Genomic DNA, 25,007 nt, shown 5'->3' with positions numbered 1-25,007 from the left:
CTGCAGCTACCCTGTGCAGTGCTGGGTGTCAGCCAGCAGCAGTTATGGGGACGCTGCTTCCTGGTGTCGACCACAAAGCATACGGCTGACCCTCCCGCCACATGTTTGCTTTTCTTAATCATCCACCATCGATCAGCTTCACTGGCTAAACTTTGTAGAAGTAGCTTACATTTTCAACCTATCTTCTTTTTTCCGTAGCCTCTCCCCATCCCACTCTGCCCCAACCCTTGACCGTTGAAGGTAGAGACAACAGAAAACATTTTTGAGCCACTGATCATCTAAACGAGACGGGGGCTTTCCAGCAGGGACCTGGGGAACCTCAGGCCTCCACTGAAGTAGTTTGGAGCCCAGGCACTCATTGAAGAGGCCGTCGTTCAGGAAGCTACTTGGGAATCTGGCATATCTAATAAGTAACATTTACTGAAACGTATTGAATAAATACTTCCTCTTAAAACTCTCTGAAAGGCGGCAGGCAGATGTGAAGTTTGCGTTCTGGGTTGGCAGGGTAGGGAGCCTTGGTGATTTTATCTGCAGACGTGGAAGTGCCACTACGTCGCTCACAGGGTGGCTGTGAGGCCCACGTGCGGAGGACCCGGCTCCAGGGGCAGCCCCACACCACAGCGCCTCTCCTTCCCCTCCCCTGGGCTGGCAAACAGAGGCCCGGAGGAAATACATTCACCTTCACGAGGTTCTGAGTTCCAGAGGATCAGCGATCACAGTTCACTAGTAGCAGAACCAAGTCTGGAATGCAGGCCTCTCCCTAGCTTCCAAACTCTGCACACTTGGTTCACCCACCACTTCTTAGAAAATCAGTAAACGAACCCCCTTTATTGCAGAATTAGATTTGCCTTCAGTTTTAACGTCTGCTGGGATGGAGCAGGTAGAAAGAACTACAAGAAAAGGGAAATGTGGCGTGCTGCACTTCTTCCCCACCAAGCAAAACCTTGATAATTACAAAATGCAACGAATTCATCGTTTTCCTCCTTAAATCAAGAATGAAAACAAGCACAACTTGCAAATACTCAAAAGTCCATCTAGGACAAAACAAATTGCTTCTCAGGACTTTGGTTTCAAACACTTGCTGTAGCCACGGTTTACAAAACACCTGGGGTGGATGGGAGGTGCCTGGGATGTCATTAGGGACAACAACTCTGAATAGCCAGAAAGTAATAAAATGCAGCTTGTGGTAAACAGGATGTCAAGGGTTCAAGCATAGGGCACGAGGAAGGAGCAAGTTTTCCAGTCTAGGCAAAACATGGCTGGAAGCGGACGGTGTTCTAAAAGATATTTTTCCTCTGTGAAGGAGGGCTGCCTGCCTAAAGTATGATGAAATGCCAAACGTAAGCCAAACACCAGCCTTTTCCAACCGGCTTCAAGGTGAGATTTTAGACCCACGCAAAATGATGTGGCTTGTTCTTCTCAATTCGGCAAAGGATGGTACCCAGGTTAATACCATTTTGGGTGCCCGGGAAGAGGAGGGATCTCATTACACAGGACGGATACCTTCAGGCACCAAGGCTTAATTAGGAATCGCTACCGAGAAGGGCTGCCCAAATCCAGAAACGATACTTAGGTGGTGGTAGTAAAAACCTAGAAGGCAGGGAAAAGATAAAACCTTATATAGGGGAGGCTTTCCTATGGTCAAGCTCTGAGTTGCTATTCTGGGGGCCTCTGGGCTGCGACACTCGCTCAGGAGGCTCAAAGTCTGTCACATGAACGGGCCACACAGGGCACGGCTCATCTATTTCTCCTCTTTTCTCTCCCCTTGCCAATTTGGGTCCCAGAGAACCCTAAAATATAATGCCTGTATTTGGTTGTTGTCTAAAAAATAGAACAGCTGAAATATCCTAATTATTCGACAGAGGAAGAGAAAAATAGGCGTGGTGAACTGGGAAGGCCGGGGGAGGGTGTTCACGGCTCCTCCACCAGGAGCTAACCGTGTGATCTTCGGCAAGTCACCCAGTGGACTCTGAGCTGCTTCCACACCCCAGGCTGTAAAACGAGGTGAATCCTGCTTTGCTGGCCAGGTGATAGGAACCCCAAATCCCTTCCAATTCTAAGACCTGTAGTTCTCAGGAGTTGGCATGTCTACAGCTAACCTCGCCTCCCTGCAAGCCAAACATTTCCAGCTAATTATCTGCACGGTGGACATACTGCTTCCTAGCACCAGGCAGAGAAAACAGCGGGAAGAAGAGCACCTCCAGCCGGGGACCTCAACGTCTGTTGTGTCTCTTTATGTCTTTAAACCCCCGATGGGGGGCGGGGGGATAGGAGGGACCAGGATTGCTGGAACTAAGGCATCTCTCCATTCCACCTTCTCCCTTGACCCCCTGGCCCCCGTTCTGAGAAAACCCCGGCACTCTTTCTTTAAAAAAAATCAACACGTGTATCATTTCATATCTCCAACAAGCTTTGCCCCCCATCTGTGTTCATGCACCAGAGAAAAATACACTTCTAGTTCTTGTGACTCCTTCTTCTTATGCTTTTCTCCATTGTTTCCAATGTTATGTGGTTATACACTACTGTTTCCCGGTTTACAGATTTAGATATTATTTCAGGACTTCTTATTATGGAAGATGAAGACTTAGCTATTTTATACACCCCCAAGTATCTGTCTATAAAGCAAATATTTCTCCTAATCCCCAAGCTTTAGAGTCAGAATCCAGCCACTCAGCACAATGACAGCTGAAGCAGCGACAACACTTGACCGCAGATTCTAGATTAGCCTGCTCTAGAAGTATGTACACATACACACTACAGCTGCGGTCTCCCAAGACCACATCAAAATTATCTTTGTCTATCTATGAAGACGCTAATAACAATTAAAAAAGGATTGCAGACTTTGGCAGCAGTAAGTAAACCACCGGGTTTTAATGGACCCAACCCTAGGGAACAGGATTTGGGAAAATTCTTCATTAAATGGCCATAAACCCCAGAGCTGTTCTAGTTCTATACAGTCTTTTTTTCTACTTCTCTTCTCCCCCCAGCCCCCTTTCCTTGCAGGCTCCGAACCCTCTGGCCTCAGAGTCCTCAACTGTAGGGAGCTTGGAGGAAGTGAGTCCTAAGTTGGGGAGCAAACCAGATCAGCTTATCCACGGAGCTAAACTGTTCCTATCTCAGGCTGACAATGGGCCTCCTCCACAAGATATGCCAAAGCACATGTCTTCTCTGCAAGACAAAAGCACAACAGAGGGAACAGACTTGAGGGTCTTTCCATTCTGTCCCTTTCAAGTCTCCCCAGCCCTGAAATGAAAGAAACTAAAAGCTGTCGGTCAGAGGCATCAACAAGAGTGTGCCAACTCTTAGCAATGCCAAAAAAACTCCTGTTAAACAGAACGCTAACCTTTCTTGTTGTCGTTGCTTTGTATTTTTTGCATTAGTCACCTTCCAAATTTTACCAAATGGCTCGGGCCTCATGCCTGCGTATTTAATGCCAGGCACAGCCTTGCCATGTAGGTATTTGTGTTCACCTGTGCCAGTCACCATAACTGAGGTCCCCATGAGCAGAGGGGGCCGGGACGAGACTGTGTTGCAAGGGGGAGAGAGTTAAGGAAGGGCAAGAAGCCGCAGGAGCAGTCAAAAGCTTCCAGTGAGCGACAATGCTAGGAGCTCAGCTCCCATTTGTAGACTCAGCAGAAAACACAGCTAGAAAAACAGGATACAAAGCTACCAAGCATCCCTCAAAATCACCCAACCTTGCATGGCCCCCCAGGATAACAGTATGGCAAATGAATAAAATATGCAAACCTATGATTGTTACATACTGCATCTGGGGTTCAGACCACCTGTTTCTTGAGCACCTTTAGAGCAAAGCTTTATAGGGTTGCTGAGACTATAGTGGTGAATGTCCTGCTTCTAATTAAAGATTCATTCAGCAAATAAAAAATTTAAACACGGAAAAAGGGCAGGCTTTCAAATGACAAGACAGAAATCATCAACAGAGTGCTTTGGAATTTTAAAGGCGACAAAACAATTGTAATCGACAGGAGGGAGAAATATCAAGACACACGAATGAATCAACAGCCCAAACTCAGAAAACCAGAACAGTTGCTCATTGGGAGTCTCTGCTGGTGGCAGTGGAAGGGAATGGAGAGGCACGGGAACACTGAGGGGGCAGCGGCGTTGGCAAGTGGCCACAGGGTGTGTGCGTGCACATGCCAAGCAGGACACTAATTTTCCTCTGAGGAATTACAGCATGGTTTCACAACCCTGAGGAGTCAGGAGGACAAGCTGGTTTGGGGGATAAGCAGGAGAGCTGGGAAAGTGTGAGCAGGGACAGCCCACGCTTGGTGAGCGCCCAACGGCTCTAGGGGGAGTTGGGGTGTCTCGTCCTCCACTTTATTTCCCAACATATATGCATCAACGTGCTGTCCACAATGTCCTGTGTTCTTTCTAGCTCCAAGGAATCCCCTGAAGCAGAGGGAAGCCCCTGGTTCTAGTGGCAAAGATATACTCCTGGTTCTGTTCTCCCAGAAAACCCTCATAACTCTGGTCCATCCATAAGGTGGTTAGAAGGTCTTCTTGCCATTTATACTCTACCTATAATGAATGAGTTCCAAGTTCTAAATACCTGTCCTATCAATAAAAGTTCTAGAATACAACAAGCTTTGGGAAGCTGTAGACTATAGAGGAATCAATGCAGCCGCTCCCTTCCTGGGCTCCAGCTTTCGGACACCTCACTTACCTGGCCAGGAAGCCCCTGATGACCCTCCCCTGCCTTAACGTCCTTACTTCTGTGGGATGAGTTCCTAACAGTCAAAGGCCTAATGATGAGGCCTGCCCTGGGGAAGGGAGGTGCCATTATTAATAGGCCCTTGTTTGTAAACAAATGCAATGAAGGCAAACAGACATCAGGGCCTGCCTGGAACACAATTAAGGGGAGCGCCTTTTCTGATGAGTTCCACTGAGTGTCTGGAAAGAGCCCTGACGTTTCCACACTTCCTTTTGGGCATTCGGCTCTACCCTAGAGCAACAAGCCGAGCCCCTGTGGGTTGAAGGACAAAACCGGGAGGGACGCTGGCTTCCATCACCCCTTTCCCTCCTGCCCTCTCACGATTCTGTAAGTCACTTCTGGCAGGTAGCTGGGAAGCAGCTGTGCGTGACAGTTTTGCTCTGGGGCACAGGAAGCCACCTTTTAACCCGCCTGCTGGTGTTTGTCTCTTGAAAAACGTGACAAAGGAACAGATGTAAGCAACATGCCAACTGTTGAGACGATCTGCTCGGAGCACTATAGGAAGCCTGTTCAGAGCCACATCATACCAGCCGCTCAATGGAGAGCCGACTGAATTCACTTCCTGACACCCCTACGCACGCTCTGTTCACATCACGCTAGGATCCGCAGCCCTTGGGCGGCTCGCCGCGCACATCCCTGCTTCTGCCTTCGCCCCGTGCTGCCCAGCTTTGAAGCCCCTTCCTGAGCGGGGCTCAAAGGCCACTGAGGAAGAGGTCAGCCTCACCTCCTAGAGGTCTTCTCTGACCCCCAGACCCCTCCCTGTAGAGGACCCTGGACTAGAACACTTTACACACTCAGTGCCCTTCCCCAAGCCTTCCACAGGTCAAGCCAAACCGTCCTGCTTTCTCCATGACAGCTCGAGGTATGGTTTACCCACCTCTGTATTCCCAAAGTAGAGTTTTTCAAGTCACTGGTTCCATGGTGAGTGCACTGGGAAAACACGTTTAAGGGGCTACAGCCAATATTTAAAAATATGAAATAAAAACAGCTTATGAAAGATACTCTTGGGATAGGTCAGAAACTAGTGGAGAACTATTAGATGATTATTACAAAATTCCTATTAATTTTCCTAGGTATAGTAATGATACTGTGCTTTGTAAGAGAACGCCTTATTTCTAGGAGATGCATGCTGCAGTATTAAAAGAATTAAAGCACTGAGGTGACTTACTTTCAACTGGATCGGCAAAAACCAAAACCAAAACCAAAACCACATGTGTACACGCATTCACACATGCACAGATAAAGCGAACGGGGGAAAAATGTTTTAACTGCTGAATCTAGGTTTTCACTGTGTTCTTTCAATTTTCCTGCGGTGCTTTAAAGGTCTCGTAATAAAAAGTGGGAGAAAATGAAACGGAAGAGGAAAAAAATCAGAGTGCAGAACATGAAGTTAAGATGGGCGCCTGGGTGGCTCAGTTGGTTAAGCGACTGCCTTCAGCTCAGGTCATGATCCTGGAGTCCTGGGATCGAGTCCCGCATCGGGCTCCCTGCTCAGCGGGAAGTCTGCTTCTCCCTCTGACTCTCCCCCTCTCATGCTCTCTCTCTCTCAAATAAATAAATAAATCTTAAAAAAAAAAAAAAAAAAAGATCTGGTTTCAGGTGTCTAAGGATGTGTGTGTTGCGTAGGTTACAATGTAAATGTATTTCTTACTGTGGGTCAAGGCCAAGAGTTTGAAAAGGCTGCCCTACGGCTTCCTCCTCGCTGCACCAAGCACCCCACAGGCTTGCAGTGGACTATTAGTTAATTAACTTCTAGAAGCACAGGACTTCAATGAAGAAGCAAGCTGAGAAATCATTTGGTCTCCAGTTATATCCCATTAACTCAAGCTGTGTCGAACTATCCAAGCCCCTTCCTGCCTTCCCATACATGGGCCTCACCTCCAATCAGCCTTCAGGCCTTTCTTATCAGATGTTTAATTACTCATCAGAAAGGCTATTCTGGCTCCCCCACCCCCACCCGGATGCCAGGGAGGGGTCAGCAGAAGACTCTGAGTTGGGTGACCAAGGGTCCCAGTTTGCCCCGGCTTGACGTGTCTTGCAGACTTTGCAGACTAGTGACTCTTGGTGTTAAAATTAGGACAGTCCCAGGCAAGCCAGATAGTTGGTCACCCTGGATCTGAGGGAAGATGTATGAGAACCTTGGACATATCGGGGAGAGAGGATGCAGTTGCGCCCTGTGGCCAATGGTACCACGGCAACATGGGCAGACCCAGTAGAGCAAAAGTGACAAGACGGAGCTCTCCCGCATGGCATTCCAACAGCGACAGCAAATGCCAAACTGCGGAGTGTCTCTCACACCCTTAAACAGAACCTCTCTCCGATTATTCACCAACTAATCCGGAAAGCAAAGGGCAAAGGGAACTTACTGTAAAAACATCATCATCGCCAAGCTCAGCTTCATTATGGATGGTGGAAGATGAAGTGGTTGAGCCTAAAAAGATAAAAAAAAGTAATAAGACGCATTTCCAAAGATGATACGTCAAAGCCAGTCATTTAAAAAACATATTTTAATAAAACCACATTCCATTCCTTTCGAATGTGAGTTATCAGTAGAAATACGTAACCTGGAAATTAAGTGTTTTTAACTTTCTCCTCTTTAATTGACTCTAGCTAGGATGTTCCCTAAAGTAAATCTGCCTACTGTTGTTCTCAATCCCTCAAACTTCTGGCCTGGCCACTAGAGAACAAGCACCCAGAGAGCCACCTCAGAGGGGACAGGGGGCCCTGCCCACTGCTTGGAAGCATGCACACCACGACCAGCCTCTGCCAGTGGTGACCCAGGGGAGACCCGCCACAGTCTCCGTGTAAACAGGACTTACTTTCTGGTCTTTTCATCTGCCAACAAGAGGGTTTGACTAAATAGCTTGTAGGGTCACCTCTTGTTCTGAAATGTAGACACTGGACTCAAAAACCCAGCCTGGGGGAGCTGCATTCCAAGCGGACACCACGCAAAGAGGTTTTCTCTTGCAATGTTGGGGCACCAGTGAGGTTTTGGTTTCTGCAGGCCAAAATTTGGGCTCATGCCTGAAAACCCAGTTTATTCCATCATGGAATGATTTGGGCGTTTCGGGTTTGATTTATTTACGTGTTCATCTTTTCTTCATTCTGGTATGTAAATCCACATAACATCCTCCTTTTCCCCTAACAGTACCTGATACTGTGTGGACCAACTTGATGGACACTGTTAATGGCCAAAAGGAAAAACATACTTAAATCTGCATATGTGATAAGTATACCAACAGGGAAATTTCTTCTTTATCTTCTTTTCTTGGTTAGGTCTTTAAAAATGTGCATTCAGAAAATATTTTGCTATTCCATAAAACTGAAATTAAAAGAACTGCTCAGAAAGGAATGAGAACTATTTAAATTTCTAACAAGGGATTGTAGGAGAAAAAAGAAGTCCTCTGCTCAATTACTACTGATCTTTCAGGAGTGTCCTTTACTAGTTTAATTTTTCTAGTCAATTGATGTTTGAGGAAAATTTGACAGAAAACAGCCAGGTAGAGTATATACAGAGAAAAATATTACAAGTAAGAGAGTCAAATTTGTGTGTAGCTTCAGTGAATACGTGGACATACTGCACAATTCTATCAATAATATAGGAGCTATTTTCTCTGTAAACATTTAGAAGCTATGTTTAATAACATTCTAAACATCTGCCACTTTATGTCAGACCCCTAATGTGAACACTGGTGTTTACTACCTTTTTGGCCATCACATGGTTGGGGTGAACAGACTCATGATCTAGCTAGAACTGTCTTACTACTGACGTTGAGGGAGTTTTCTCTGTAAGATTTGCTTTTTGCTCTCCCCCCAAATCCACAAAGAAGAATATTACTTCAGAACACTTTAATTCTTAAACAAATGCAGCCCACGTTCTTTTGTAATTAATCTCCCCAAATTCTGAATTGGGCTTTCACGTGCCTTGCTTGAGTCTTTCTCTCTTCACAGGGCCCAGGCCATGGCACCTTTAACTCTGAATGAATAACTGAATGTGTTGAAGTCAAGAACTTGTGTGTTTGCATGTGTGGACTCTAGAAAAGCCCATGAGAACTGACTGCGCAAGAGTCTTCCAGGCCACAATCACATGCAATACAGTGTCTATTACCCACTCTCCCACAGACTTGCGGCCTAACCCGAACCAGGGCTCCAGGAGTCACAGATCCCCTTCCTTTTCAGAGCAGACAAACACCCTGGGCTTGCATTACAGGAAGGCAGTGGGAAGGCCTGGCACCTTCTGGGCCCATTAGAATCCACTCTCCCTTTCTAAGCCAACACGGATCAGACCAAAGCCATTTCAATAGTCAGGGGAAGGTGAAATTTGTCAAAAAGTCACTGACATGGAAGTCCAGAACTTACCTTTTCGGAACAGAGCCTAAAAATCAACTGGGATCACCCTTTACTCTGAAACCCATCTCCTTCTCCCCTGTATTGTCACTTGGAAATTGTTCTTAGTGGCTGTTCCTGAAGTTTTGGCATCTACTGACCTAGCCCCCAGGCCTCCCCCCAGTAAACCATAAATATAGGATGGCAGACAACTGGAATAAAAAAGACCTCGGAACATTCCCATTGTTCACCTAAGAATGCAATGACAAAATTTGGTACCTTCTATAAGGTCTTCGATTGCTTTCCTCACTCCCCTGTCAAAGGCTCGAGCATCAGCAGGGCTTTGGAAAGTAAGTCCAAATTTCCTATTGTCGACCTTCCAATGATGAAAGGTTGGGTTGGCTTTGGTGTAGACCAAGTCCTTTCTTACAAAGCATTCCAATACCACCTGAAGGATTGAAACACACAGGCTGGTTACTTGTGAAGGAGTTGTGATGGTGTCTGGTTACCAAAAATCCAACTAGGAACCATCCATCATTGCTGGCAACTAATGAAAACCTTCCATCCCTGCCTTCTCCTATCTATGAGTCTCTCTATCTTGAAAGAAGCCTTTGCTTTCCTTGTGGACCATCTGCTCTTTGTTGACCCCGCCCTGTTCGCCTTTGGTGATCCTCACTGTACTTTCTAGCCATCCTGGTTCTCAGTTATTTTAATTCCTCCCACCCCTCACTGGGGCGGGGTGGGGGTGGGGGGAGGTTGGTTACTACACTGAGGGCCCAGGTCTTGGGGCTCTTGCTCTGTTTCAGATTTACTGCTTCTATGTCAGGGCCTTTGTTTTAATGGCTCTCAATCTTCCCTCCTCTGTCCTGATGGGTGTTTCCCAGTGACCTCACATGCAACATGCTGAAAAAATTAACCTGTTCTGAACTTTCTGCCAACTTCCTGTATCTAGCAATGCTGACCCTTCCCTGTTCACGTTCTCCAGCTCAAAATCTCTGTGGTTGTCTCTGTCTCTTCTGCTTTCCCTATCTCCTGTATTATTGACCATCAGGTCCACTTCATTTTTACTATAACATCTTCTAGATCAACCTCATTTCAGTTGCCCCCACCGTGATCTATTAAACTTCTATCTGAATTATTCAAACAATCTCCAAGTTTCTGGTGATGTAGGCCCAGAAATGCCTTTTACTAAGCTGTGACTTGGAGTTGATTGTTACAGACCCTTGATCATTTTATCTTTAAAATGGAAATAACACAGACACCAACATGCTTGGAAAACACTGAACTAGAAACTTAACAGGGTCACACTCATTTCCCAGGATATTCCCACCATCACATTTTACTCTTTTATTTACTCCAGTTCTTCCTGTGACCTTCACAATTTGGTACTTGATTTCACAGATTTTCTAACAGTTTCATGTGCATTAGCCTTGTGCCCCTAACCAAGCTGCAGAAGATCAATATGTATTACAAAATAACTGCATAGCCAGCACAGTGCTGTTGTTGATAAAGATACCAGGGTTTAAGATTATACAAAGAAGCACTGCCAATCATGTGAATGTAAACGTCATTCTTCATTCATAAAAAACTCCAAAATAGCGACAATATTTATTCCTACGGCTTCATTAGGTACACCAAGATGATTTTGCGAAGTTTAATAGCTTCGATCTTGTTCTGGCAAAGCTCCACATTTAACAAAATAAGATCTTATTAATTTTAGACTAAGCGAAGGGCAAGATTAGTATAATCTGCCTAAATTTTAGAGAATAACTTTAAATGCATACAAGTTTCAAGAGTACATCTAAGCAAACATAAATTAAGTGCTGCCTAATAAATGGTCTCTGACTTAATAAGTATATGAATATAATAGTCACATTGGTATATCAAATGGAGGTCCCCAGCAGTTCACTTTATCCCATTGTATTGAAAGAAGGCAACGGTCCCCTCACACAGTTCTATTTATGGTTTAATTGCTTATTATGGCCATTTTTCTCTAAGAATAGTACAATGATTAAATGTCAGCCCAGCCCCATTCCAAATTGGGGAAATCCAAATAACCAAGGCTTTAACCAACAAATGTTATCTATTTTAGAATTTAATAGTCTCAATTCAAAGTCTCAAAATAAACTTTTTTGTAAAAACAAAGACTTCCAGTTTCTCCATATTTTTTTTAAAGCAAACTCTACCCCAACGTGGGGCTTGAACTCATGACCCTGAGATCTAGAGTTTTATGCTCTACAGATTGAACCAGTCAGGCGCCCCCTCCATGTTTTTAGGGTAAAAAAAGAATTAGTCTTTGGTCAATGTTTTCCAAGTTTAAGATCCTCCAGTGGCAAATTTTCTTAGGGAAGTTATAAAATTCTTAGAAAAGTTCAGCCACCTAAAATAAGTGAGGGGAAGGGGATCAGGTACCATCACTTTATGTCCCGTTAAACAAAATAACATCATTACATATCTAAGTTTAATGACAAAAATGAAAAAGTTCAGGTGTTTTCAACCTCACAGGTGTAAACCCTCTAGTGAAGTTTGGTATTAACTTCAAACTTGAGGAAGTCTTTAAAAAGATTATCTTTTTAAATGACATGCATGGGGAGAAAAAAAGGTGATTAAATATTGTCATTGGAAGCTTTAAAAGAATCTACACAAGAAATACATATTGTCAAAGATTTAAGTAATCTACACAAATACACGAAGGCTCCATTCTGGCTCCTCTCTCCTTCCGCACCCTCAATGCTTCTCCACTTCCAGAGTCAGCCACTGTCAGGATGGGGGACACAGAGCCAGGTCCCTTCCTGCGGCTTCTTTATATACGCACCTAAGCTTGTGAGTGTTTTTAAATGTGGCCACATCTATAACTGGCTCCGCAACTTGCCTTTTATTTTCCTTGAGAACACGTCTTAGAGAGAGATACAGGAAAGAAGTTTTGTTTCATGGCTCAGTAGGGATATGTTAGGATTACTCAGCCATTTTCCACACTAATGGGCATTCAGGTTCTTTTTTTTTTTTTTTTAAGATTTTATTTATTTATTTGACAGAGAGAGACACACAGAGAGAGGGAACACAAGCAGAGGGAGTGGGAGAGGGAGAAGCAGGCTTCCCGTGGAGCGGGGAGCCTGATGTGGGGCTCGATCCCAGGATCTTGGGATCATGACCTGAGCTGAAGGCAGACGCTTAACGACTGAGCCACCCAGGCGCCCCCAGGTTATTTTTAATCAGTCGCTTTTAGCAATGGTGCTGGAATGAACATCTTGATACATGTTCTCAAATTTTGTTCTGTGAGCTCTTGGGAGCCCTCCCTCTCTACCCCCTCCTCACTTCAGAGGGTCCAGGATGGCAAAACTATTTTCACATAGGGGCGCCTGGGTGGCTCAGTCAGTTAGGCAGCTGCCTTCGGCTCAGGTCATGATCTCAGGGTCCTGGGATCAAGTCCCAAGTCCGGTTCTCTGCTCAGTGGGGAGTCTGCTTCTCCCTCTCTCTTTGTCCCTCCCCTCTCTTGCTCACTCTCTCTCTCTCTCATGAATAAATAAAATCTTAAAAAAAAAAAAACTATCTCACATAGTAAGACAGTTTTTGCCATTTCTGGTGAGGGGGCCAAAGGCACAGTGAGTAAAACCTGTGTGCCATGCATGTAGGCAAGCAACAGCACCAAACTCGACGCAAATCACCAGATTCATCACTGCCGCTCGGGCCAAGTGGAAAAGGCCAGTTTTATGTCGGATTGTCCTTGATGAAGCAGTTAACAAGTATTAAGTCTTGACCCTTGAACACACGCTCTTATCCTGTGTGGTGAAATGGGAAGCACACATAATTGGATTCTCAGATCTGCTTCTGCCTTCAAGCTGCTGTAATCCGTTGCTCTGGCTGAAGTGTATGAAGAAAGGTGGGCTTTGCACAAACGCTCAGATGGAAGGGGAGGGGCACATCTAGCAGCCTGTTCACTTCTGCTGCATATGGATGAACGACTTGTGCAACTGCTTTAGTTATGACTTGAACGAACTGCCTTTCCCAGGGATCACCAGGTTTACTTGAAAGAACAACCGACAGATGAACGATGGTTATTCAGACACAGGATTTGGCAGATACTTTCTTGAAAATGGACACAGCCAGCCTGTCACTTCAAGGAAAACAACTGGAGGTATTTGTTGCCAATAATAAAATCTGAACTTTCCAGTGAAATCAGAATTTTGGACAGCTTCCCAATACTTAACAACTTTTCTAATGATGTTAAGAAATGTGATTTTTTGGTACTGCAAAATTAAATGCATCAACATTTAGAAGATCCGCTGAACTCAGTAAACCATTATTTTTTAAATGACATGATGTTAAAAAATCAGGAACGAGTAAAAGGTCCACTCAAAGTGAAAGATAAAGCAGTAGATTTTAATGTAACAGGGTATGAAAAGTTCATTAATGTGGATTCGGATCGCACATTTCAGAAACTACTATAAGCTGAGTTTTAGTGGGGTATTCAAGTACATTTACAATTACCTGAAAAGGCTACTGATATTTTTCTCCCTTTTTGAACTACTTATCTGTGTGAAGCTGGATTTTCCTCATACACTTCAACCAAAACAACAAACAGCAACAGCTTGAAAGGAGGAGTAGACATTAGAATCCAGCTATGTTCTATTAAGCCAGAGATTCGCAAAAATATAAAGCAATGCTACTCTTTTCTCCAATTATTTTTATTTTGGAAAATAGTTATATAGTAACTTGTCATAAATAGTTTAAATTTCAGTTTTAATTTCTAATACGGTAAAAAATAAGTAGCTATAACTCATAAAACAAAATCCTTCTGGGGTCCTCAATTTTAGATTGTACAGGGATTCTGAGACCAAAAATGTTTGAGAACCATTGCTTTCTTTAAATCTTTGTGTGCAAGTCTATCACTATAGGATGGGGTTTAAATATGAAACTGCCAGGTTAAAAAGTATGTACACTTAAAATGAACATCCTGCCAAATTGCTGTTCAAAGAGCTTCAGCAGCTGGAACTCCCACCAAGCGTGTATGTATGCTCACAGACCTGCACATGTACAACAAATGGAATGACTAGCCTTTTAGAGTATGGGGTTCATCTTCGTAGGTGGTTTCTCATGGGATTTAAGGAGTAAACTTCTCTAGTTTATCTAAAATGATTCAACTCAGACATTTTACATTTACATATAATTTCTCAGGAAAACTTAATTGTCCCCAACTTAAAAAAAAATTATCCAAATAACGATTTCTGAATGGATGTCTGGAATAGGCTTTCCCCACAGAAACAACAGTAGCTCTGTTCACAGGCTTCAACATATAATTCAAATAATAACAAGAACCAATGTGTTAAATTCTAGAACTGCACTACATTGGAAAAACTAGTGATAACACTGTTTCTATCAGAAAAAGCATTTCTTGTCCTAGTTGTAATACTAGCAACTCTGATACTATCCATCAAAAATGATCTCCACCCTCTCCTCACCATTCCACCATTTAGAGTGGGTCCTTCAACAACCTACCCTATCTGCAGGCTCCCATGTGGGTTCATACCCTCCAGTGGGGCAAAAGTGCTGTGTTATGGAAGCTTGGAGGCCAAAGGAGGAGTCACCACATCTCCAAAGGGTGTGTGTGTGTGTATTGTGGGACAGGGTGGGGGGATCAGGGTTAAGTACCACAGAGTAGAAGAGTCCAGAATTTCCCAGAGTACAAGGGGTGGAGAGATGGAGAAACACAACTGGGTGTGTGATTTCAGTTCAAGGGCATATAAAAGTCTAGAAGTGTAGAGTCACAGAATATAGAGGGGACAGGAAGAGAAACCGAGTGACTGAGAAACATGACGGGGGGAGGCGGGGGAACACGACGAGGGAACGAGGCACACAATCCTTGTGCAATAGCAACAAATAACAGAAGCTGGTCCACAACCAGGACTGCCCTAGTACCTTGCAGAGTTAGTGTGAGGGGACCAGGTTTTGGCCTCACAATGAAACGGTTTCCAATGCTGGCTCTGCTAATGACCACGTGCCTAGATCGAGGAAATGGATCACTCCTTAGAGCACTGAGTTTTCCCAATGCAAGGTGGAGATAAAAGTATCTTCCTCCTTCCGAATGTTGCAGGAATTTAACTGAGGTTATTTACATAAAGGGCCCTGACCAAAATGGTAAAAGTTTACAATTATTATGTATAAGTCAGTGGTAAGACACAAGTTTATAAATACATTTCTAAAATGAAGGGGCTGGATGAGACCATCTAAAGGCAATGTTAGGTTGACATAGTCTATGACAAACTATGAAAATACCAAGAAAAAAGAGATCTAAAAAGATTTAACTGCCCAGGCAAGAGATAATTTGCTAGCACAAAAGTAATAATAAAAACAAAAAGGGAACAAGTGAAAAAAAATTCTATCAAAATTTTTGCTAGAAAAAGAACACTAACTAAAACAAAAAGGTAAGCAACAAATTTTAAGGGTATTTGCAGTAAATAAGGCAGATGAAGATTAGTATCTTTCTTATATAAGAGGGCATGCATGGCAAGGAGAAAAATAAGGCCCCCAATAGATAAATAAACAAAGAACATTGACAGATAATTCACAGTTACAGCTGTTTAACAAACAAAAACACTGATGCCGTTAGCACTCGATAACATGATACCACTGTTACTCTGTCAAATTGGTAGTGACTTAAAATACATGAACCTCCCATGTGTTAAAGGAAATTCTCATACACACTGGTAGCAGTTCTTTGTACAAGAATCCAAAGTCATAAAAATCTGACCCCCTGAATTATTCCAAGAAAATAGTAAATGTGGAAAATGAAGGTAGGTCATTATGGGGGGGGGGGGGGGAGGAAGGAACCTTAATATTTATAATAACCCTAAGGAGATCATCAAATAAACAATGTTACATCAACTTGAAACCAGCAGTGTGGAAAATTTCTTATGAGAATGTTAAGGCAAAGCAACTGAGATACAAAATTGTTGACAAGCTCTGGTCAGAGCTATGCAAAAATAAAAATATGCACATGGGGGAAAAAACTACACCAAAGGGCTAACAGCAGTTGCACACATGTGACTTTGGCTCAGTTTTAGGGTCAGAGTGACAGGGTTTCACATACTGGTTCCAGGCCCTCAAGATGGGTCACTGAGAACAAGGAGTCTTTCTGAATCTTCCTTTTTTCAGTTATAATTACATAGGCTACTGTAAGGACACAGTGATGTGACCTAACTAAAGGGCTAGCAGTTTTTTTAGCACGTGGTAGGCATTAGCTGAATGGTAGTTTTTTTGCTTTTTATTGGTCGCGTGGTTACATTGCCTTTATTGTGATTATCTTGTAAGTAAGAATGTTTTGATTATTTGACTAATACATAGGGAGTTTCCTGAATGGACACCCTTCTTAAAATGAGCTATGTTCTCTCCCTTTAAACTTCCATTCATTGCATTTTTGGAAATGAATCAAGTGTGAAAATAGCATTTCTGTTAATCTACATATAACATTTACAAATTGTTCTGTCTTATCTGTTTGGTAACTTTTTTAAACAGTAAGAAGTGGTTGCAAAGGAAGATTAAATTTGTACATTTAACTCCTAAAACTCAACATGTGACACGCTTGCTGTTAAGAGTCTCAAATGTAACACTGACATTTCCTGTGGTGTCTTTATATTTTCTCTGTTGAGATTCAATATGATCCTGCACATTTTGAACCAACAGTTGGCTTTTCAGTACATGGACAGATAGGAGCGATGTTCTTCTAGGTTCAAGGCCACCAATTAAAAATAGGTTGGAACATTCAATTTTTCTTCATATCATAGATTCGTTCCTAACTCAGAACTGGACATCCAAGTTCCTTCCTGGAACTATATGTTACGAACTACCAATGCTCCACTCATAAAAGAATAATGATCACTCTCCAAAGTACATATTTAATAAGCATGCAGAATTATTATAGACGTGGGATGCCACTACTTTTTCCAAACATGTTTTATTCATTAGTGTCTGAAACAAAAGCCACAGTATCTTTCAGATAAACAGTATTTACAAGTAACCATAAGTCAGGTGACATTCTGCTTTTGCATTTGACCTTTTACCATCCAAACCTTGATAGCATGCTCCATGAACAAACACTACATTTTTAAAGACCCCGACTTCGAAGCTCACTACCGTGTGATTCATAACAAAGCACACACTTTTGTTTTGAGTATCTTGTTACAGTGACAAAAAGACAGCTTAGTTAATCAAAGACGCCAACAAGAGAGCCAAATACACGACTTCTAAGCACCTGCGGTATATGGCGTGTGGTAAAAAGTGCCTTTGCTGGGAAGCCAGGGTTACGTGTTGCATTTGGCATCAGCTCCCGGGTTCTAACTTCTTAAGTTTTCACGACAGTTTGAAGTCAGAGAAATAAGGGGAGGGAAAAACAACAACAATAACCCAACCTATGAGAAGAGGGCTTACGATTAAACAATAAAGAAATGGGGTGTTGCTGATTTAACCTGTGGGTTGCATGTCTGCCATTACCAGTTTGTCTTTCTGCCGTTCACCATGGATGAGAAAGCCGCTGCGTCCGTTGCCTTCGGGGTGCATAACCTTACAGACCCCCACGCGACTGATCCCGCCTCCTTCCTGTGGGAACCATCCCCCGCTGGAGTCATCTCTGGTCATAACCACGGCCTTGACACGCACAATATAGCTGTCACTAGAACGACAACAACAAGAAGAACGGGGCATGACAATGGTCTGGTAGCTGCAGGACACGTTTCACAATTCAAGATGACCACTGGCTGGCACTTTTCTGGAGTCATCAAAAGAAAATCTAGGTCTGGCGGCAACCTTAAAAGGTGACCCTTTCTCGGGGCGTCTGGGTGGCTCAGTCGTTAAGCGTCTGCCTTCAGCTCAGGTCATGATCCCAGGATCCTGGCATTGAGCCCCGCATCAGGCTCCCTGCTCCACGGGAAGCCTGCTTCTCCTTCTCCCACTCCCCCTGCTTGTGTTCCTGCTCTAGCTGTGTCTCTCTCTGTCAAATAAATCAATAAAATCTTAAAAAAAAAAAAAAAAAGGTGACCCTTCTCAAATTTGAGGGGAAAAAACCCCAAAAAACACTTCAACTAAATACCTTGCCAAAGTACATTTTTAAAAAGATACCCAGTAAATTTAAAGATGTTTGTGAGTCTTTGAAGATGTATGCAGGCATAATGTTCTCTAGTTTCTGGGTTTAAGTATTAATAACAAAATGAATGAGCTAAATGCTGTAATTTGTTATCCCTAAGTTAGGAAAGTCAAACCTATGAACTTAAGGGGATATTACAATTTCAACCCTTAAAACTTAGTTCGCAATGAATGACCTAGGCTTAACATTTTATAAAGCTAATCATCTTCTGATTTAGCACAAGAACAGGATAATTTCCTTCCAAATCACAAATTCACCATGCAATCGCGTATGTAGGTGGGAAAAGATTTCAGTTCCAATACCCTTTACGCATGTGTAGCCTTCTGTTTATGATTTTATTTTTTCCAGGCTAAACTTCAATTTCGCAATAACTTCTTTTGCACATTTGCCAAAAATCCTCTTTCTTCTCCAGAGACCAACTCTAGCTCTTGTCATTCTCTTCATCACTTTTGGGGAAACATATTTGGGTTTTTCAGCAAGGCCATTTAAATTCTCATTTGCTGTTTTCTTTCTTTGGATAGAATTCATTTTTTACTCATTCAAACGTATATTCGCATCTTCTACATGCCAGGCACTGTGCCAGATTCTAGAGAAACAAAGATGTAGAGTAACATAGAACCCCCTCTTTCCTTGGGACTCAGGGAAGACCTCTCCTTCCCCCTATGCCAGCCAGAGCCCGGCCACTGCCATGTCCAGTCCACCAGAGACCCTTTAGACAGTCCCTCTCCTCTACACCCTTGCTCACCGCACTCACCCAGATTTCCCATGACTGCCTGTGGCTCAACTTCTACTCCCCTCCACCATGCCCCCCTGGCTCCCTTACTTCCTTGTCCCCTCCTCAGACTAGTCCTTTCATTTTGAAAACTGGTAAAATATATATGTGATAACATGTACCATTTTAACTGTACAATTCTGTGGCATTAAGTACATGGACACTGCTCTACAACTCTCACCACCATCCATCTCCAGGACTTTTTTCATATCCCAGACCGAAACTCCATACCCATTAGACATTTTTAAACCCCCCACTGTTCTCCCCTCTGCCCAGCCCCTGCAATCACCCTTCTACTTTCTGTCTCAATGATTTTGACTGCTCCAGGGACCTCACAGACGTTCCTTTCACTTTCTGAACCTACATGGAAATGTGCTCTGGGGCTGAGCTTCTGGGGCCCATTGACACAAGGCCGCTCTCTCTGTCCAGCCGCTCTCCTTGCTGAGGCTTGATGTGGGGCATGCTAGTCACCTCTGCCGCAGGCTACTGGTGCATGCCCTGGTTTCTCTGAAGCTCCCAAGTCTGACCATGCCACCACTACCCTCCTCTTCAATCTTCTACAGACCTCTGGGCCGCATCCCTTCCCTCATTCCTAGAAGACGGTGGCAGATGGGCCCACTGTCCCTCCATCTCTCCACCACGATCCCTGCTGTGATTCTTGGTAATTTCCTTATTCACACAGAAGTTCTGTACAATACCTTGGCCTCTCAGTTTCTGGAACTCTTCCCCAATGCCCTTGTCTTACCCCCAACCTTAGGTACCCCAGCCTAGGTCACACCCATGACCTTGTCATTACTAACATCTGCACCACCTCCGTAACCTCAGTTTTGAGCAGCGTGCTCTCCAGCTGCCTCTTGCCAAATTTGTGGCTCACTCCCTCCACATTCCTACAAGTCTTCACCCCACTGGGACCAACCATCTATTGCTCTGACCCCCTTCCCCCGAACCTTCATGTTCTCCCTTGATTCAGTACTCAAGTTCCAGAGTCTGTCACGACACGCTTTTGTACAAAAACGTAACATGTTGCCCTCTCTTTCTTCACTGTAATGCCCGGTGAAACCCCAACCCTGGTGAAATTCTACCACCTCCTTAACTCCATGCCCTACCCAGGCTGTTGAATAGGACTTTGTTCAAAGGTCTGGTTTTAAAGTCACTAACCTCAAGTGGGCTTCTAGGTGCCCCCCAGCATGCTGCCACATTTCCCTAATCTGTCCCCAAGAAGATTATTTCATGGGCCCACCTACCTTGTCCCTCTCAGTGGATGGAGGAATTGCTTTAATTTCCCTGGGAAGACAGGCAAAGTCAGGAGGGACCTTGCACCCATGCCCACTAGCATGCCTATGACTCTGTACTAGTACTCTTGGCCTCTCCTCCTTTAACTGTGGCTAAACCATCCATAACCCAAGCCAGGGCCAACAACTCCACTTAAAATTCTTCTAGGTGCTAACAGTGCCCAAATTCACATGTCTACCCAGACCTCTTCCCTGAGCTTCAGATCAGTAAAATCAACTACCTATGTGATTTCTCTCCTTGGGCATCTGGTAGGCATATCTCAATCAACATGTTTCAGATTGAACTCTTAATTGTCAATACTTTTTTATCCTACTGGTTCTCCCTTTGAAATATAGCCAGAATCCACTTTTTACCACCTCCATCAACACTGCCCTGATCCCAGTCACCATCACCTCTCAGACTACTGCAACCTCCTCCTAACTGGCCTTCCTACTTCCACACCCACCCAACTTTCTAAGAAAATAGAAAGGTGAGTCAGAATATGATACTCTACTAAAATAAGACACCCAGTAAGCTTCCTACATTACTCTGAGTAAAAATGAAACTCAAGCACTTATCACTCTCCTCCTTGCTCATTCTACTTTAGTCCCATTCCCCCTGTCCTCCACATTAAGCACACTATGACTTCAGGGCTTTTGCATTTGCTATCCCCCCCCCCCACTCCGCCCTTCTCCCCCCACACTAACTCAGCTCATTTCCTTATTTCCTCCAGGTCTCTGCCCAAGGTTATTTCATCAGAGAAGATTCTCTGTCCACTTTATATAAAGTAGTACCCTCCAATCCTCTTAAATCTTCTCATCCTTATCTTTCTACATGCTACTGAAACAACATCTGCCCTACTTGTTTGCCCACTTTTTCCAACTAGATTGTAAACTCCATAGAACCAAGGCCTTTGCTCTTTTTGTTCACTGCTACATCCCTAGAACCTACAGCAGTGTTTTTTATGTGGTAGGCTGTGGAATGAAAGGTGTTTTTTTTTTTTTTTTAAATATTGTATTTATTTACTTAGTGAGAGCAAGTGAGAGAGAGAGAGCATGAGCAGGGGGAGGGGCAGAGGGAGGGGGAGAAGCAGACTCCCCGCTAAGCAGGGAGCCTGATGCAGGGCTCGACCCCAGGACCCTGAGATCATGACCTGAGCTGAAGGCAGGCGCCCAACCGACTGAGCCACCCAGGCGCCCCAATGAATGGGTTAAATGCATGAAATTTATAAACAGGTTTTAAAAAAGTTATTTGTAGCTAACAAAATCTCTGAGAAAAAATGAAGTGTTCAATACTCATTTGCTTATGAGCCACAATAGCTTAGTTGGGATAGGATAAAGATTTCATTAATAAGAAAACTAAATTTAATAATCACATGGTTTCTTTCATTAATCCATTCATCTCATGATTCAAATCCATTTTCCTTTAGATCACAGAGATTAGGAACATTTGGTAACATTTGTTTAGATTAGTTACATACAGACAAGTTGAGAATATACTTTTCCCAGCCATGTCTCATTCATTCTAGAAAAACTAAGGGTTCTCAGGATTTGTAACTCTTCAGGATGAAACACACAGCTTTCTCAGACCTTCTGTTAGTGTACGATGGGTTCATCCCAACAGGAAATGGCCAAGGTGAATAACTGAAACTCTACACACCTCTTGTTAGAACATGCTTTTTACTTTTTTTGTGTTGCAGCTGTCTGCCGTTCTCCATTCCTTTGAGGGGATTAAGTAAACACGAAAAAGGGAAGTTTGCATGACTTATGTTGATGCCATAAACTTACTTCCAAAAAGTATTTATTGGAGATTTAAAAAAATACCCCACTCCTTGGCTCTTAGACTACAGGGGCTGCTAATTTGGGTCTTTGCTTGCAGCCTGCCGCATCGTCGATCTTGCCCTAATTCCTCCTATGCTGTTTCCAAAGAGCACTGACTCCTCTCTGTCATGGGGTGTGTGTGTTGTGGGCAGGGGAACAGAATCCCCCCACCCCATCCTCTGGCAACAGCCCCATCAGCCAGCATTCACTGAGGCCTCTGGCTATTTAAAACAAGGCAGGGGGATAAAGGGTTGCACTGAAAGCTGTGAAGGATGTCTGGATAATCCAGCTGCATGGCCACAGGCCAACTGCTTCCTATCTGTGGTGTATTTATGTTACTCAGGCACTTCACCCCGCCCAGAACAGAAACGACAGTGAACTCTACTACCAAAAAGGTATACGGGAGGAAAACTCCCTCCCCACCTTCCCTCTGTCTCTTTCTGGAAAGAATTTAAACAACATGTTTAAGCCAGATGTTGGGTTTGTTTGGGGGAGGATGGGACAGGAAGGGCAAGGGCAGATTAGTTTTTTAATTTGCACAAGGAAAATGGTGCTGGTATGCTTCAGAAGAAATTCAAAAAATGCTATTATTGTCAAAAATAACAAAACTTAAAAAAATGCTTCTGCAAGCAGCAACTGCTAAACGGGTGTAACTCATTAGGACCCGGTGAAGTTCCACACGTAGATCCAAACACCAACTGAATGGAGCCCTAGTGTCTGAACTTGAGCTAAACTCCCCCAAAGACTCAATGTCATTACATCTGGGATTTGACTACCACCCCCCAAATAATATCATATTCTTTCACTGCATTATGAGTAAAAAAGTGGCTTCTATGAATTGAACTGGAGACCTGCCATTTAAACGTGGTTCCTTTAAGGAGAAAGCTTTGCATTCTGAACATGGGGGCTTATCTGTAAAAATGAGACTTGTTCTATGATCACGTCAATGTGCAAAGGAAGGAGGTGACATCTGGCAGGATGGGGGAGGCAGAGTAAGAACAATTTCAAAACTAGATTTTTATTTGGGGGTACTGATTCCAAGGGGGCACAGCAGGGTTTGGATCTTTGGCTTTTATGTTCTAGGTTCTCTTCTATATTCAAAGCAGGCCCTGTCTGGACCACGTTACAGAAGTAAACAAGGTAAACAAAGGAACTGCAGGAAATGGGGATGAGGCAGTGCCCTCTGTAAGTGTCATTCAGAGCCAGACAGGCTCAGCAGCACCCTGACCTCAGTAGCTGAAGAATCCTCTGGCAGAGAGGATCTACCCTGCTGGGATGTCCTGAGGGTTAAAAGCTGCGCTAGAGGTCAAAATTATTTTTGCTGAAGGTCTGACTTTGATTACAAAACAGGTCCTTTAAAGACCGGCTCCCCTGGCCACTAAGGAGTGGGTTTCCAGACCGCCCGCCTTTTTCTGCTGGCCGAGAGAAGAGTAACAGGGAGGCTGTCAGGCCCTTGACAACAGAAGAAAATCCCAGACGGACCTCCAGCAATTATCAACGCAAGTCGGATTTATAAAAGACCTGGTCTGAGCCTACATTTCAGGCACACCCGTAGAGGAAAATAATTCCATTTGCCATCTGCAAACTGGCCCTGTGCTCCTGACCTTCCTCCCTGGGCTCTGGGGACGGAGACTGGAACTTTGACATCCCCCACAGACTTCCCGGCCCCCTCCTCAGGGCCCGCCCTCATCTGATCACACGGCTGCCTTGCCGCTCTTTTCCACCCTCCTCTCCTGCACCAGACCTTGAGAGCATTAGCCCAGATCCTAGCCTCTCAGACTCCCTCTTCCACCCGGCAGAGCCGCCAGCCGCGCCCGAATAGAACACGAGCCCTCCGGGGGAGCCGGGCACACTCTTTACTGTCATCAGATCCCGCATCCCACCTCCAGTCATCCTTGTACCTAGAGACTTACAAAGTCTCTTTGATTTCCTTGATTATATATGTATATAAAATATTATATGTATGCGGAAGCCAGAAATTGGTCATATTCTATTTAAGCAGGTGGTGGTTTCGTGAGTGGTTATTTCATTAAGTATCAACTACTTAATTTTTTAAAAGTGGACCGCTCTGGTCTTAAAAATTTCTATCCTCGAAAGTTATAGGCAAGGGAGTGATACATGACGTGGTTCTATGCACGGTGGTACCATGATTTTCAGCTCTGTGCCAGCCACTAAAGGTAGGACACTTAATGTCTACCAAAATGTGTAGTGTGTACAGTTAGGCCATTATAGGAAACAGTGGCAAGAAAAGCCCACTAAAGATGCTAGATCTGGCCGCAGCCAAGTCTGGCAAAGGCATCAGCTTTCCTCTCAAATGCTGATGAGCAGGCACTATGAAGCATAGAAGGAATTTTCTGAATCTTAAATGTTTGCTTCATAAAGAGAACTGGTTTGCAGGATATTGGATTTGGGAAGCTGAAAAGTAGGCTAAGACCACTTACGAAAAAGCCTTCCCTGCAGTTACTGACCATCCGTGAAAGCGGCCACGCAGTACACTTGATGGAGAGTCATGCTGGGGACAGCCTTACCGCAGTATATGCTAGTAAAAGAATCCACACACTTGAACAGGTACTAACACCATGACTTTGAACTCATGGTGTCAAAGCAGTCTGCTCGTGACTAGATGTACCGAGAGAGGGAATCTTCCTGGTGCTGCTGCTTTTCTGAAACGCCGCAGCTCATCTCGCCCTTGCAGAGAAATTCCGCCAGAGGGTTACAACGGAGCTGTTCTAGGTTTTATCTTTATGGTCAGTTTAGGTACTTTAAAAATGGCATGTGATGAGTTTCCAGGGATGGAACCCCAATACATACACGCGGTACCCAAAAGGTGATGGTGGTAGTGGGTGCTTGTCTTACGATGACTTCATCCAGGAGCCAACACAGGCTCAAAGCCTGGGGTCCTGGGGGAGCCCCAGAGTGGGTGTGAATAGGTTCTCCTCCTTTACGGTG

At 44.1% G+C, this 25,007-nt stretch overlaps 1 protein-coding gene across 1 annotated transcript in view; it reads right to left on the bottom strand.

The window, feature by feature from the left end:
- SPRED2 (sprouty related EVH1 domain containing 2) overlaps positions 1 to 25,007 on the bottom strand; it is a 115,799-nt gene that overhangs the window by 12,357 nt on the left and 78,435 nt on the right. Inside the window, exons 2-4 of the mRNA XM_045884879.3 lie at positions 17,546 to 17,723; positions 9,338 to 9,506; positions 7,099 to 7,163 (exon numbers count right to left, since the gene is read on the bottom strand). Coding sequence (XP_045740835.1) covers positions 7,099 to 7,163; positions 9,338 to 9,506; positions 17,546 to 17,723 — 412 coding nt within the window. The remainder of the gene's footprint in view (positions 1 to 7,098; positions 7,164 to 9,337; positions 9,507 to 17,545; positions 17,724 to 25,007) is intronic.

This window comes from Mirounga angustirostris, unplaced genomic scaffold (assembly GCF_029215605.1).
Source record: "Mirounga angustirostris isolate CCGP_5_RB_7025 unplaced genomic scaffold, mMirAng1.0.hap1 SCAF_10, whole genome shotgun sequence".
In the NCBI taxonomy this organism is placed as follows: Eukaryota; Metazoa; Chordata; class Mammalia; order Carnivora; family Phocidae; genus Mirounga; species Mirounga angustirostris.
Note: the sequence above shows the minus strand (reverse complement) of the source record. Positions and strands in the feature narration are given on the sequence as shown.